This window comes from Syngnathus typhle, linkage group LG1 (assembly GCF_033458585.1).
Source record: "Syngnathus typhle isolate RoL2023-S1 ecotype Sweden linkage group LG1, RoL_Styp_1.0, whole genome shotgun sequence".
Taxonomy (NCBI): Eukaryota; Metazoa; Chordata; class Actinopteri; order Syngnathiformes; family Syngnathidae; genus Syngnathus; species Syngnathus typhle.
In genome coordinates, this window is record NC_083738.1 from 25964516 (window position 1) to 25977165 (window position 12650).

Below are 12650 nucleotides of genomic sequence, written 5' to 3' on the forward strand. Positions count from 1 at the left end.
CATGCAGATAATTTTACTAGAAATGGAAAAAACAGGGGAAACACAGTATTACATTTGAAGTTGTTTTATTGTCTTTTTTTGTACAAAGAATTTCACCCAAATTTGAAAGTAATTGACAGCAGCGACGCCATGAAGCAGAGTATCACTTGACCACAATAGCGTCACAGAGAGGGACAAAAAGGGAATATGTAAATGGGATTTTTTTTTTTTTTTTTTAGCACTGTCTCTCTTTACTGCACCCCCCGAGCAAGGCCCTCTTTAATAAACTTTTTATACATGGCACAAGCTCGGGTCCGTCGTCTGCTCTCAATTCTCAGTGGGTGAACATATAAAAATATACAGATTTTAACAAAATAAAGTCAGCCCGTCTTTCACTGTACTGTACATTTAGCGTCCTTTTTATTTACACAAGCCGACAACGGGATTAGGAGCAATAGAGAAGCCGGATCCCGCGACATTCGTAGCTGGACGTCACAGAGGTGAACGTCACACAAAATGTTGGTGAAGCACATCTATCATACATGACAGGTGCTTTTTTTTTTTTGTGACGCGTCTTCCTACTTCAATAAATATGACCCGCGAAAGAGGAAGGCGCATCGTGTGGATTCCAGAAGGTCTCACACGTCAACATAAATGTCAGTCGGGAATTAGTTGAGACGGCGAGTCTGAAACCCTGAGTGCTCCAACGTCTCATGTTGATGTCATTGTATGTGTGCTTCAGGAAAGCGCCCATTAAAAAGTTCTAAAAAGTTGAGCCTGATGTTTCATCTGTGGCCGCTGACTTAGTGACTCATGTCGGACTGTGGCGGCAGAGCGTTGTCCTCTTCCGCCCCCTTCGGCGTCGCTCTGTGTTTATCTGCGGTCAGCGCTTGGCAGCTTTCTTGTGTTTTGCCTTCCTCCTCGTCCCCCTCATCTTCCTCGTCGTGGTCCTCCTTCTCCTCGGGTACCTCTGACGGGTTTTTCTTGATCTCCTTTTGCGTCTTAAGCACGCTGCAGAGCTCCATCTCGTGGATCTCCACGTCAAAGGGGGTGGCGTGGGGGACCAATGTCGGGGACTTGCAGCCGGCGCAGCCCTGAGGGGAGCAAAGAAACGCGTCTGGGTTATATGCGCCTGTCTCCAACTTCTGCGTCACCACTTAATTTCAAGTAAGTTGAAGTGAAGTCATTCCGTGGTTAATCCAACCTCACGTTTTAATAACTATGACTTTGTGTGGCTTTAAAAGGCGGGGCTTGGCATGGTGAGTGACGTGGGTGTCGGGTTAGTTGAAAGTGTTGCGTATATCCTACCGACTTCGGGTTCGGTTTGAGTTAGCAGACTGTACTTACGGAGATGTTGATGGCTCTGGGGAGGCGTCCTGTGCGCACCCACGGGTGCACCTGACTCAATTCCCTCTTCTGATCTTCCGTGAAACGGGGCTGGTGTTTCTGCATGCCCCTCAGCGCTTCTCGATCCTCTCGCAGCACCGCGTCCATGTCCCTGTTATGCAATGGCGCCAGATAACCGTAAGTAACACGCCATCACGCGGCCAAAGCGATCCTTTTGCCTGATGCTCTTACCTGATAGGCAGCTGGTAGGTCATCATGACCTTGTCGTCTTTGTTGGCCATCAACAGCCAAATGGGGTCCTGCAGGACACATTTGATGAACTGTTCCTCGCCACCGTCACCGCCCCCTGCTGGCTGCTTGCGGGAGTGGTCGTTCTCTAACGAGTCGATGCTGCCAAAATATTTGCTGGTGTGGCTGCCCTGGCTGCTACCTGGATGGACACCGAGAAGGAAATGTCAATGTGACGTCAACATTTTTTTTTCATCAGGTAAAATAATTTGACTGTACTCTTATGATAATTCAGCATTAGTAATGATTCTCTACTAACTGGTGCCACTGGTGCCGGAGGAGCAGCATCCGTTGGAGCCGGAGCCAGAACCCGAGGACCTGGTGCCTGACGATCCGGATCCAGAGGCGGCGGATCCTGTTCCCGAGCGCGAGTCTTCCTGCAATAGCAGATCCAGCAAATCGCTGGAAGTCGACATGGCGTCGTTGTTGGATTCATTGGCTTCCCCCTATGAGGTAAACAAACATGAACATTCATGATGAGGAACATGTTCCAGGGTTGTAATGATATCTCATATAATCACTATCAAGCGCATATTTCAACGACAGACACCCAAAAAAAAAAAAAACACTCTACTTACGTTATGATTCTCCTTGGTGTTGTCATCTGAGCTCCTCTGATTGGCTGAGCTCTGCACACCGCCCGTGCCACCCTGCACGGTGGGCGTGGTTTGCTGAGAAGCCGCCAGTACGGTGGCGGCCTCTAACCGGTTGCTTGATGACTCCTCCAGCTGCAACAAATTGAGGGGGGAGGAGCATCGGGACTGGAAGAGGGGGGAGTGGGCACTCTCGCGATCGGCGGGGATCTGCGTGTAGGACTGGGGAGTGCTGCTGCGAGACGCCGCACCCGTGCCAGGTACGGACACGAGGTTGCAAACGGCTGCGGGGGCCGGAACCGGGGCTTGAGCGATGCTGGGGTAGTTATAGTTTTGATTGAAAAACTGCAAGGGCGGGGGGGCGGCTTGCTGAGAAATGGGTGCCCCCATTTGGGGGAACATGTAGTTGGGAAGAACCAAGGCCATCATGGGGGGCACCATCTGGGCAGGGGGGAAACGCGACGCATCTGGTGCGGTTAAGGGCTGAGAGAACGGCGGGTAGACCGGGTAGATCGGAACCATGCCGGGTGCAAACGGAGCAGCGGGAATACTGGGCTGAGAGCAAACAGACGGCCAGGAGGAGGAGTTTGCGGGGGCTCCGATGTTGAGGGGCCCGGCTGCCGCTCTGCTTCTGGGATCTTGGTGCATCCCCGGGAGCCCCAGAGAGCTTTGCTGCTCAGATGACTCCTGGTGCCTGGGCCTCTTTCCGCCACGGCCACGTCTGTGACTGGAGCCGCCTCCCGCGGCCGGGTAGTCCCGAGAGCAACGCACTCCTAAGAGACACATCATGAAGAGGATCAGTTAAGTTTAAATCCAGGCCGCCCTAAAAGTTAAGAACGTACCTCGCGCCAGAGGGTTGGCGGCGGGCGCTTGGCAGCGCACGGTGGAAGATGTGGTCTGATCGAAAATGCGCAGCTTGCTGAGGTCTTTGAATCGGTCGAGGAAGGCCTGCTCCTCCTGCTGCGTGTGCGCCGACAGCACCTCTTTTGTCAGACCCAGACGGCCGCCCCCGGCCGGCCGGCTGTCCCTCTCCGGCTGAGTTGGCGGTGCAGCTTGAGGGGGCATAGCCATTGGGGGAGGAGGGGGAGGAGGAGGAGGAAGAGGAATGGTAGCTGGCCCACTCGAGAGGTTAGGAGGCGTGAGTGTTGGAGTGCTCGGGGCCTCCTCCATCACAATGTCTGTCGGACAAACAGGAACTAATGTTTACAAACGTGACGCTCGGCTGGGTATCTTTTGAAAAAGAATCGGTGACTTTTCCAACCTGATTCCGGCGGCTTCTTATCTCCCACGTGCACGATGGTGCTACTGAAGCTACACTGGGACGTGACGGAGGCCACGCTCTCCGCCTTCATGGCTAACGTCAGCGGGGGCAGCGGAGGGGGTTCGCCGACCCGGCCAACCGACGCACCTGGAGGGAGCGAGTGACAAATATGATACGTTGCACAGATGAACAGGCGGCGGAAGGAATGAAATCAACACCCACCTTTGACGTTCCCGCCGGCGTCCTGCTGCTTGTCTTCATCGGAAGCTGATGTGCCCGAGTAGGAGCCGCACTTCCTTTTGACCGTATTAGGAATGTTACAGCTCTCCAGGTACCTGGAGGACGTGGTCAAAGAGGTCAGTAGGTACTGCAAGTCAAATAACGGGGACGGAAATGCTCGCAAGAGCCATTCTTACCTGATGATACTGTCGAGACAGTTGATCTGTTGGTAGGAATATCCCGGTGGGGACTCTTTCTGTACCAGCGGAGCAGGCAGGAAATCTTTCAGCGGTTCGGTCATGTCAGCGATGAGACCTCGAACGGGTTCACTGTTGATGGCTCTCGGACTGGCAACTAAAGTAGACGAAAGCACAAGTTCAGAATAGGCCTCTTTAGCACATGTGAGTAGCTAGGTAGCTTGAGCTATGCTATCTTCTGCTTTCACTGGCTTTCCCTTCTCTATGACACATGCACCATACGAAGGAGTTGATCGAAGTTAAGACTGCAAGGTCGCACGTTATCAAATAGGCTAGGCAAAGTGGTATAAGAGTCGGGACCTTGGAGGTGGGGGGGGGTTAGACCTTCTTCTGCAAACTCGCAGAGAAGGCTCCACTGCTGTGTATGGATCTTTCTGGCATATATTAAATAGTTCAACTGAGAAGGTAGCCTCCTGCTAATTATTATTAGCATAGCGAGCATTAAAGGAACTGGGACAAAATCTAACAGAGCCTAGTTTTCATCTTTTTTGAACATCACCTGTGCTGGGTTTTGCTCGAGGGGCCGGCCTGTTTCGAGACTCGATGAAAACCTGCTGCCCGTTTGTCTTGACCATGTGAACGTCTTTGCAGATCTGCTGAAAGGTCATCTAGAACAACCAAATGCACCGCAATTAGATCGTTGGGGAATACGCCAAAATTGTCAGTTGACGCCCAAGTCTTGAAACTCACAGGCTTGCGCAACACGACCGCGCCGTCGTCCATGGCGGGCCCGTTGCTGTCGCTGGAGGAGGCGGCCGAGGCGCCGAGACGCCGCGGATGCGAGTGGCGCGAGCCCCGTGACCCGCTGGAACCCAGCGAGCTGTAACCCTGAGACCCGGCGCTGTGCACCGGCTGCACCAGCAGACGGTGGATCTTCTCGCTCAGCTGTACTATGTCGGGCGTGGAGGTGCGGGCCTCGCAGCCCTGCGCCGCAAACACGTCCTCGTTCAGCGGGCTCCTGACGACGGGAGAAAACGGTACGTTCAACCTCCGGCGCTTTCACTGTTAGTCGGTCTAACAGGGCGGTGGCTTACGTTCTGACTTTGTGGCGCCCTACGATGAAGGCCACCTTGCGGCTCCAAGGGTTGACAAAAGAAGACCAGCTGGTGTCGATGGTTAGGTATTCCCCGTTGCGGGCGCACATCCTCAACGGCGAATACTCGAACGGCTGGCCGGCAAACTGAAAGACTGCAGGGAGACGACAATCAGTGAGGGTGACCGCGCCCACCGGGATTTTCTGACCATCTTCAAATAAGCTTACTCTTCTCGTGTATGGCCACCATCGTGGGTCTGTCTTCGGGGTGGATGTAAAGCAAGGTCGGGGTTCCTACCAAATCCTGCGGCAGATATCCCAACAACGGTACCGCCCTGCACGTGGAAGAAAATGAAAATGTCAGGAAGGCAGATCGCAGCAGACGAAGCGGCAGAAGGTGAAACAGCCGTAACCGCGTCACCCGAGGTGAGGAAACTGACCTCTCGTCGACTTCCTGGAAGAGGCAACTGGGGGTGTGACTGGTGGTGAAGATCCTTTTGTCTGTAGGGATCCGAGGTGCTGATGGGAGAAGATGCCAGGAAAGAGGGGGGAGGGGCATGTTTAGACACAAGCCGACTCTCACATGTCACCCATCACGTTGCATCTCTCTGCTACGCCATGTATCCAATTAATGAGCATTTCTCAAATATGTGAGATGTGTTCCGTGTTGTCGCCTTTCTGCTAAGCGTGTGAGGAAAACATGTGAAGTCATCACGTGTCTGAGATGAGAACCTTTTTTTTTATCATTCTGGCTTAGCGTGAGCTTCGTTCGTCATGCCTCACAACCGTCAGGAAAAAAAAAAAGGGTTGCCTTATCCCTTAGCATGCGCTCATAATCCACGGAGTCAGAATTTGTGTTGTTGGAAATAATATTTAAAAAAATATATCAACCAGTTTGAGAATTATAAAGTTAATAGTACCTTCGTATCCAGAGTGGACCCTCTCCGCAATGAGCAGGCAACAGGGCTGCGGCTCGGAAGTATCTGAATCTCGGATGGTGAGCTGATAGGGCGTCAGGCGGAAGGGATAGTAGCGCATCTCGCCGCCCTGCATCCGGTTGGCGCTGATTCTGCAGAACATGGACTTCTCCTGAGTGCAGTCCATAGCGGGCGAGGCTGAGGGGAAGGCAAGCGGACGGTCCAACGTTATCGCAGGGCCCAATGAAGCCGTTCCTGACTTGCTGGGACGGGAACTCACCTGATCCCATGCAGGAGGCCCAAAGGGGTAGACGGCAAGGCGCCGTGCCACTATAGAAAGTGCTGACGTCCTGCGGAGCCAAAAGCTCGGAAAACATGGTACCCTGGAGACGCTCTGGCTTGCAGCGCAGCACCGACGATCCCTGGGGTGACACGTAGACCACCTTCCCGGACAGGAAGGACACGGCCATTGAGAAGGTATCCTGGGAGAAGAAACACAGCCATTTAAAAATCTTCTTCTGGACCGATGCTTTCCGTGTGAACTTACCGTGTTCTTTAGTGTGTATTCTGAAGTGATGTTGTCCAGCTCCTCGATTGTGAAGGCGGACAAGTCCAGGCTACAACCGTGGCACTCTTCCACACTCCATTGGTGATAGTACTCCTTGTTGGCTGGAGATAACACAGCAGGAAGTCCATCAGCAACGAGATTCACAGATTTCGGTTCTCTTTGTCGATTATTGTCAGCCCTGCAGTTTCAGTGTCTCTCATACATTTCTACGGCAAGGTGATAGCCGGATAACAAGTGTTGCGGACGTTTTATTTGTTACTGATTTCAAAAGAGACCTCCAGGCCTGAAGGAACTATTGGAAGAAACTAACGGATGCGCTGGAGTAGCTGGCCGAGACACTGACATCATATGTTGCAGCCCGGCCCAGCAGGAGTTTGCCAGAAAATCCAGATTACACTCTCCAGGCCTGAAAGTGTATATGTGTGAATATTGAGTGTGACAATTAAATTTGCCTCAGAGGTTGACTTCACTTTCTATGAATTGATCTGAAGGTAAGAGCGGATCTTACCTCGGACTTGTCTGACACACTGCAGGGCGTATTTAAGCGCATTCAGAGTGCTGGAGTGGCCCTTGGACTTGCGCTCGGATGGCAAGCGGAGCTTCAGCTCCTTGATGGCCTTCATGAGTTCCTTCTGGCTTTGGACCCTGGCCGACTGATTGCTGCTGCAGCCAGACGTGGAGGGCGGGTCGTGCTCGGAGCTGGTGGACAGCAGGCTGTAGGCTAGCGAGCCGCTCGGAGGCGACAGGCTCTGCGAGTTGGAGCTGGAAAGAGCAGCGGTTGTTGAAAAGACGGCGGATTTCCCTTCCCGTTCTCCGCCCGAGAGTTCGCCGAGTTGCCAGCTTACCTCTTTTGGCTCTCTGTGGTTTCCATCATGCCCGAGTCTTTGCCGTTGGACGAGCCGTGCGAGCTGCGTGTGGACTGGCGCCCGCGGGAACCCGTGTCCCTTTCGCCGGAGTCGTTCCCGCTGGAGAGACCGCCGTCCATGTCGTCGGAGTTGGGCTCCCTCTGATCGCCGGATCCTTCGCTTGGGGACGACCCGCCCCCGGCCCTGTTTCCCTGGTCGGAAACATCGTCACCGGTGCTTTTCGCGGCGTTCAGCTGCTCGGACTCAGTCTCCTGGTCATTGTCTTTGTCTGCAAACCTTGTCCCTCGCCCACGAGCGTTGTTGCTGGCCGCTGACTGAGTGATGTCATAACTCATACTAGACTAGGATGAGGCTCGCACCTCTCGTTTGAAGCGGTAGCCGAGGAATGAGTTCAATGCAAGGTCTACTTAGGTGGGACTGCTATGTACGTACGAGTGAATCATAGCTGACGGCTGCGTTATGTAATCAGATGAGAAGAGAAAGTCACGGTCTGAGATCCCGTCATCTTGTCACGGAAAAAGAGCTTCTGAACAAAACGCCACTCGGACAGTTGAGATGCTCAGTTGGATGTCTATCTGGTCCTGAGATGTGATTCCAGGCAATTGGATGGCCACCTAAGAAGACAGAGAAAAATAAAGTTGATATTCTGCGCAGGATTATCACTCAACGATTTTATTTCTCATCATGTCATGTTCACGCCGCCCAGATTAACGCCGGTGAAAAGGCTTTTGAAAATCGCTCCTATTTCCAAATTTATGCTGGTGTCTCATTACCAGCTCAGTGGCCTAGTGGAAGAGTGTCCGCCCTGAGACTGGAAGGTTGTGGGTTCAAACCCCGGCCGGCCGGGTCATACCAAAGACTATAAAAATGGGACCCATTGCCTCCCTGCTTGGCACTCAGCATTAAGGGTTGGAATTGGGGGGTTAGATCACCAACTGATTCCCGAGCGCGGCACCGCTGCTGCTCACTGCTCCCCTCTACCAGCTCAGTGGCCTAGTGGAAGAGTGTCCGCCCTGAGACTGGAAGGTTGTGGGTTCAAACCCCGGCCGGCCGGGTCATACCAAAGACTATAAAAATGGGACCCATTGCCTCCCTGCTTGGCACTCAGCATTAAGGGTTGGAATTGGGGGGTTAGATCACCAACTGATTCCCGAGCGCGGCACCGCTGCTGCTCACTGCTCCCCTCTCCCCCAGGGGATGGATTAAAATCACACGGGGATGGGTTAAATGCAGAGGACAAATTTCACCACACCCAGGTGTGTGTGTGACGATCATTGGGACTTTAATCTTTTAATCTTTAATCTTAATCTTAATTATAGAACGGGTAGAACATACGTTGGTGTCTTAAATGAAAAAGAACATTTGCCAGTCGTCAGAGCTTAGTCGCTTTTGACCTAGAGGACAATCTGGAATGGATAATCTGTAAGTGTTCTAATAAACAGAGGTTTGCTGCATCGGGTGTATATGTGGACATCACCTACGCACGTAAAAGTCTACGGCTATTTATTCCTTCAGTGAGGGAGACGCCCAGTAATCTCTTAAGAGGACAAGCCTCGGGACGTCACTACTTTCTAATTGATTCAATCGCATGACACGACAATTCAATTTTAGATGCAAAATTTGGTCACAACAGCTCAACACAGGTGACATGTCAGGACAACTATAACTTTTTCAAAAAATTTCCGACCTTCCTCCATATTACGATTTATTATGCGATTAATTGTTAGAAGGTGCTCTTCACATTTTTTTGGAACAAATACAAACAATAATTGAATCTTGTATAATAATAAACAATTACATTTATTATAAATAACTGTTGTGGTCATAAGTTATCTAGACACTACATAAATTATTTATGAACGTGTTTGCTGTGATTGTTTCTCTTTCACTGTGAAATGAGCGCTCATCTTGGTCAGAAGAATGATAACATTCCCACATGACAAAATGTGGGCTCCACAGTTGGACGTACGGACGAGAAATATGCCAGCAGGCTGTGCGAGTGGGTGTCAAGGCCCGGCTTTCATCCATGCGGACTTCCATGGGCTTTGGTCCGGACACACACAGCGGCGGATCAAAAGAAAGACGGTGAGGCTAGAATGCTAAAGGCCATGACAGCCGCCCACCCAAATGATTGACCGGATATGCACCGTATAACCTGTGAATGTCTTATTCTCAAAATATGGAACCAGACTTGGGATATGAGTTGAGTTTGTTCCGTGGAATGTCATCGATACGTTCCAGTAAGAGCTAAACGGTTTTTGTCATTCCTTCTGGTATGTGCGCAGATACAAATATACTTTTTTTTTTTTTTTTTTTTTTTAAACGATTTAAGTCAAACCCCCTCAGTAGCGATATTAATAATTCTTTGCAGGGGATAAAGACAATACGCCTTATGCATAAATACTAATTGTTAGCCATTGTTGCTTAGCATTCAGGCATTGGAGGCTATGTGGTTGTTTTAAAGGCACATTGTGTTCTCCTTTTTCAGGTTTATTTTAATAGTAGACTTCAACTGGGTGTGACAATTAACAGTTTGAAGTCTCTTTTTTTTATAAGTTACTAACCACCAAACTGTTGTGAAGTGAGTCACCATACAGCACTTTTTTTTCTGGTCACTCTGAATTGGCAAGCATCCTTGTGGTCAGCTCCATATTTGAATCGATTCTTGTAGGTCAATCTTTTATTCCCCAGTATGTTTGCTACGTGATCGCCCAAAATATATTGACCTTTCTGACATGTTCTCTGCGTTAAAAAGTGATAAGAAACTGAGTGTAATGACGATGGAACACGGGCACATGCGGAGACCAAAGCCTGACACTTGACGTGACACACTTCCCCGTTGCAGTGTACAAAGGCTGAATGTGGGTGTGGTCTCGGCTCAGCATCGTGCGCCTACATGTGATCTCAGCATGCCCGCCAAATATATCGTACTCAAAAAACGATTGCATTTTAAATCAAGTTGCTCCAACATGGGTGTTTTCATGTCCATTTCATGACATTTACCAATGTCTAAACCGAAACACCAAGTCTTTAGGAGCCCCGTACACCAGGCACGTGTACTCGGCAGTGGTTTCCACAGTGGATCGCCGGTTACTGATTGGCTACCCGATCGGACCAATCAGAGAACGCGCCGGTGAGTCGCCTGCCTATTACTGGCTGGCTGGCCGAAGCTCCGCCCCCTCGCCTGGATTTGGCCGGTATTCCATCTGATCCCGGGTCAGCTTTGACAGCTTTGCACGAGATGCGCACTATCCACAACTACATCATAATCACGTTGTATGATACAAAACCTACATTTTGAGTTTCGTTTAGGGAGATTCAAAGATTCAGTTTGAAGACTGAAGCCAGATGAAAAACACACAAAATATAACAAAGAATGTATTTCGTGCAAAGCTACAATTGATATTGGGATGCACATGATCCAAATTGCACATATAAAAGCCATCGTTTTTTTTTTTTTGTGCAAGTGCAAGATGTACAGTACTTTAAACGCTCGTCCAGGCCACGTCATTTGATTGGCTTGCAAGCTTGCAGACTCTACCAATAGATGAACGCTATCAGCAACAGCAACGTTTTTTTTTTTTTTTTACCAACACACCCACCACCTTGCAAAAAAGTCCATAAACGCGATCTCAAAATACAAAACACCATTGGAGAAAAATGTGTTTTAGTAAATTGACGTGATTCAATCACGACCTAGTTTCTTTGCCTGTAATGATCAAGAAACCAGAATCAACGTGTTAATGTGGCGTGGGGATATAGAAAACGGTTATCATCTTAGTCACTAACTAGTAACCAAACAAATCAAAGACAAGGCTGTTGATAATCGACGTGCAAACAAAATAAAACACGTTAAGACCAAAACTCACATTTTGCTGACACCCTCAATTCAATCATTTGATTAAAGCACTCGCTAGAATAAAAAAAACCTGCGTTACAGTAATAAATAATGAAATGATTACGATATATTGTAGCTACAGGTTTTGGTACGGTGTCTTGCGCTATATGTTATTATCCCGATTATTACACTGCTATTGCGTTAACGTGCGAGCCAGAGCGAAGACCCGAACTCAACAGTCGGCAACGTACCTTTTTAAATTCCCGTTGAAAATGTATCAGGCGAGCTAATATTCCATTTTAGGTATCCAGAAATATTGACAACGTTTCAATCATCCTCGATTGCACCGACTGAATGTTTGTAAGCAGTGTCTTCTCACTCAACATTTTGCAATTCCTACTCAACCCAGCCCCCAGATAGAACAGTACGCACACGAACACACGTGAGTAAAACATGGGGAAGCGAGTCGGACGCTCTCATTGGACGTCAAGACAACTCAGGCCACGCCCATAACAACGCCCGAGCGCCTTCCATTGGACGTGAGGGGCGGGGCTCGTAGCACGGGGCTTGCTAGTCACGTTGTAAGCTGAGTGCTTCTGAGTTCATTTACCAACAGTGCAAAAACGTGAGAGGGCGGCACCCTGTGGGTCTTCGGTTTACCGTAATACCCAAAATGAGATGCCCAGAAAAATGACACAAGGGGCTTTGTCCTTTGTTTTTTCACAACAGTGTCATTTCTTGATCTTTTTTACCTTCTTGTTAAAGAACTGCAAGTAATACATTCCTCTGTTTGCCTATTCATGATGTACATACTGTACAGATATCACGGGCGAATTCCAGAGCGCATTTATTGGCGGTTTTACGGAATGTGCAGACACATTTCAACGTGAGAGGGCGTCACCATGGGGTTTTGTGCTTTACCGTAATACCCAAAATGAGCTTCCCAAACAACTGACACAAGGGGCTTGTCCTTCGTTTTATTCACAACAGTGTCATTTCTTGATCTTTTTTACCTTCTTGTTAAATAACTGCAAGTAATACATTCTACTGTTTGCCTATTAATGATGTCAATACTCTATAGATATCACAGGCGAATTCCAGAGCGCGTTTATTGGCGGTTTTACGGACTGTGCAGACACATTTCAACGTGAGAGGGCGTCACCATGGGGTTTTTGCTTTACCGTAATACCCAAAATGAGATTCCCAAACAAATGACACAAGGGGCTTGTCCTTCGTTTTATTCACAACAGTGTCATTTCTTGATCATTTTTCCCTTCTTGTTAAATAACTGCAAGTAATACATTCTACTGTTTGCCTATTAATGATGTCCATACTCTACAGATATCACAGGCGAATTCCAGAGCGCGTTTATTGGCGGTTTTACGGACTGTGCAGACACATTTCAACGTGAGAGGGCGGCACAATGGGGGGGATTTGGTTTACCGTAATACCCAAAATAAATGCCCAAGCAAACAACACAAGGG

General features: G+C 49.4%; 1 protein-coding gene across 1 annotated transcript; it reads right to left on the reverse strand.

Annotated features, from left to right (window-relative positions):
* Positions 1-48: 48 nt before the first annotated feature.
* On the reverse strand, positions 49-11608 carry per1b (period circadian clock 1b). Its single transcript, XM_061295900.1, has 20 exons — positions 11418-11608; positions 7308-7942; positions 6971-7224; positions 6442-6563; positions 6175-6376; positions 5898-6092; positions 5418-5496; positions 5206-5312; positions 4979-5132; positions 4635-4902; positions 4444-4552; positions 3885-4041; positions 3691-3803; positions 3469-3615; positions 3050-3385; positions 2193-2980; positions 1874-2060; positions 1558-1756; positions 1327-1477; positions 49-1073 (listed from the first exon to the last, which is right to left on the reverse strand). The coding sequence occupies exons 2-20, from the start codon at positions 7661-7663 to the stop codon at positions 783-785; spliced, it is 4215 nt and encodes a 1404-aa protein (XP_061151884.1). The 5' UTR covers positions 7664-7942; positions 11418-11608; the 3' UTR covers positions 49-782.
* Between the last annotated feature and the right edge of the window lie 1042 nt (positions 11609-12650).

Bases quoted from the DNA above. Each gene is read 5' to 3' on its own strand.
- per1b (XM_061295900.1), bottom strand. From the start codon at position 7,663: ATGAGTTATGACATCACTCAGTCAGCGGCCAGCAACAACGCTCGTGGG. The intron at 6,377-6,441 runs GTAAGTTCACAC...TTCTTCTCCCAG, and splicing joins AATACACACTAAAGAACACG to GATACCTTCTCAATGGCCGT. The intron at 4,903-4,978 runs GTAAGCCACCGC...TCCCGTCGTCAG, and splicing joins GGGCGCCACAAAGTCAGAAC to GAGCCCGCTGAACGAGGACG.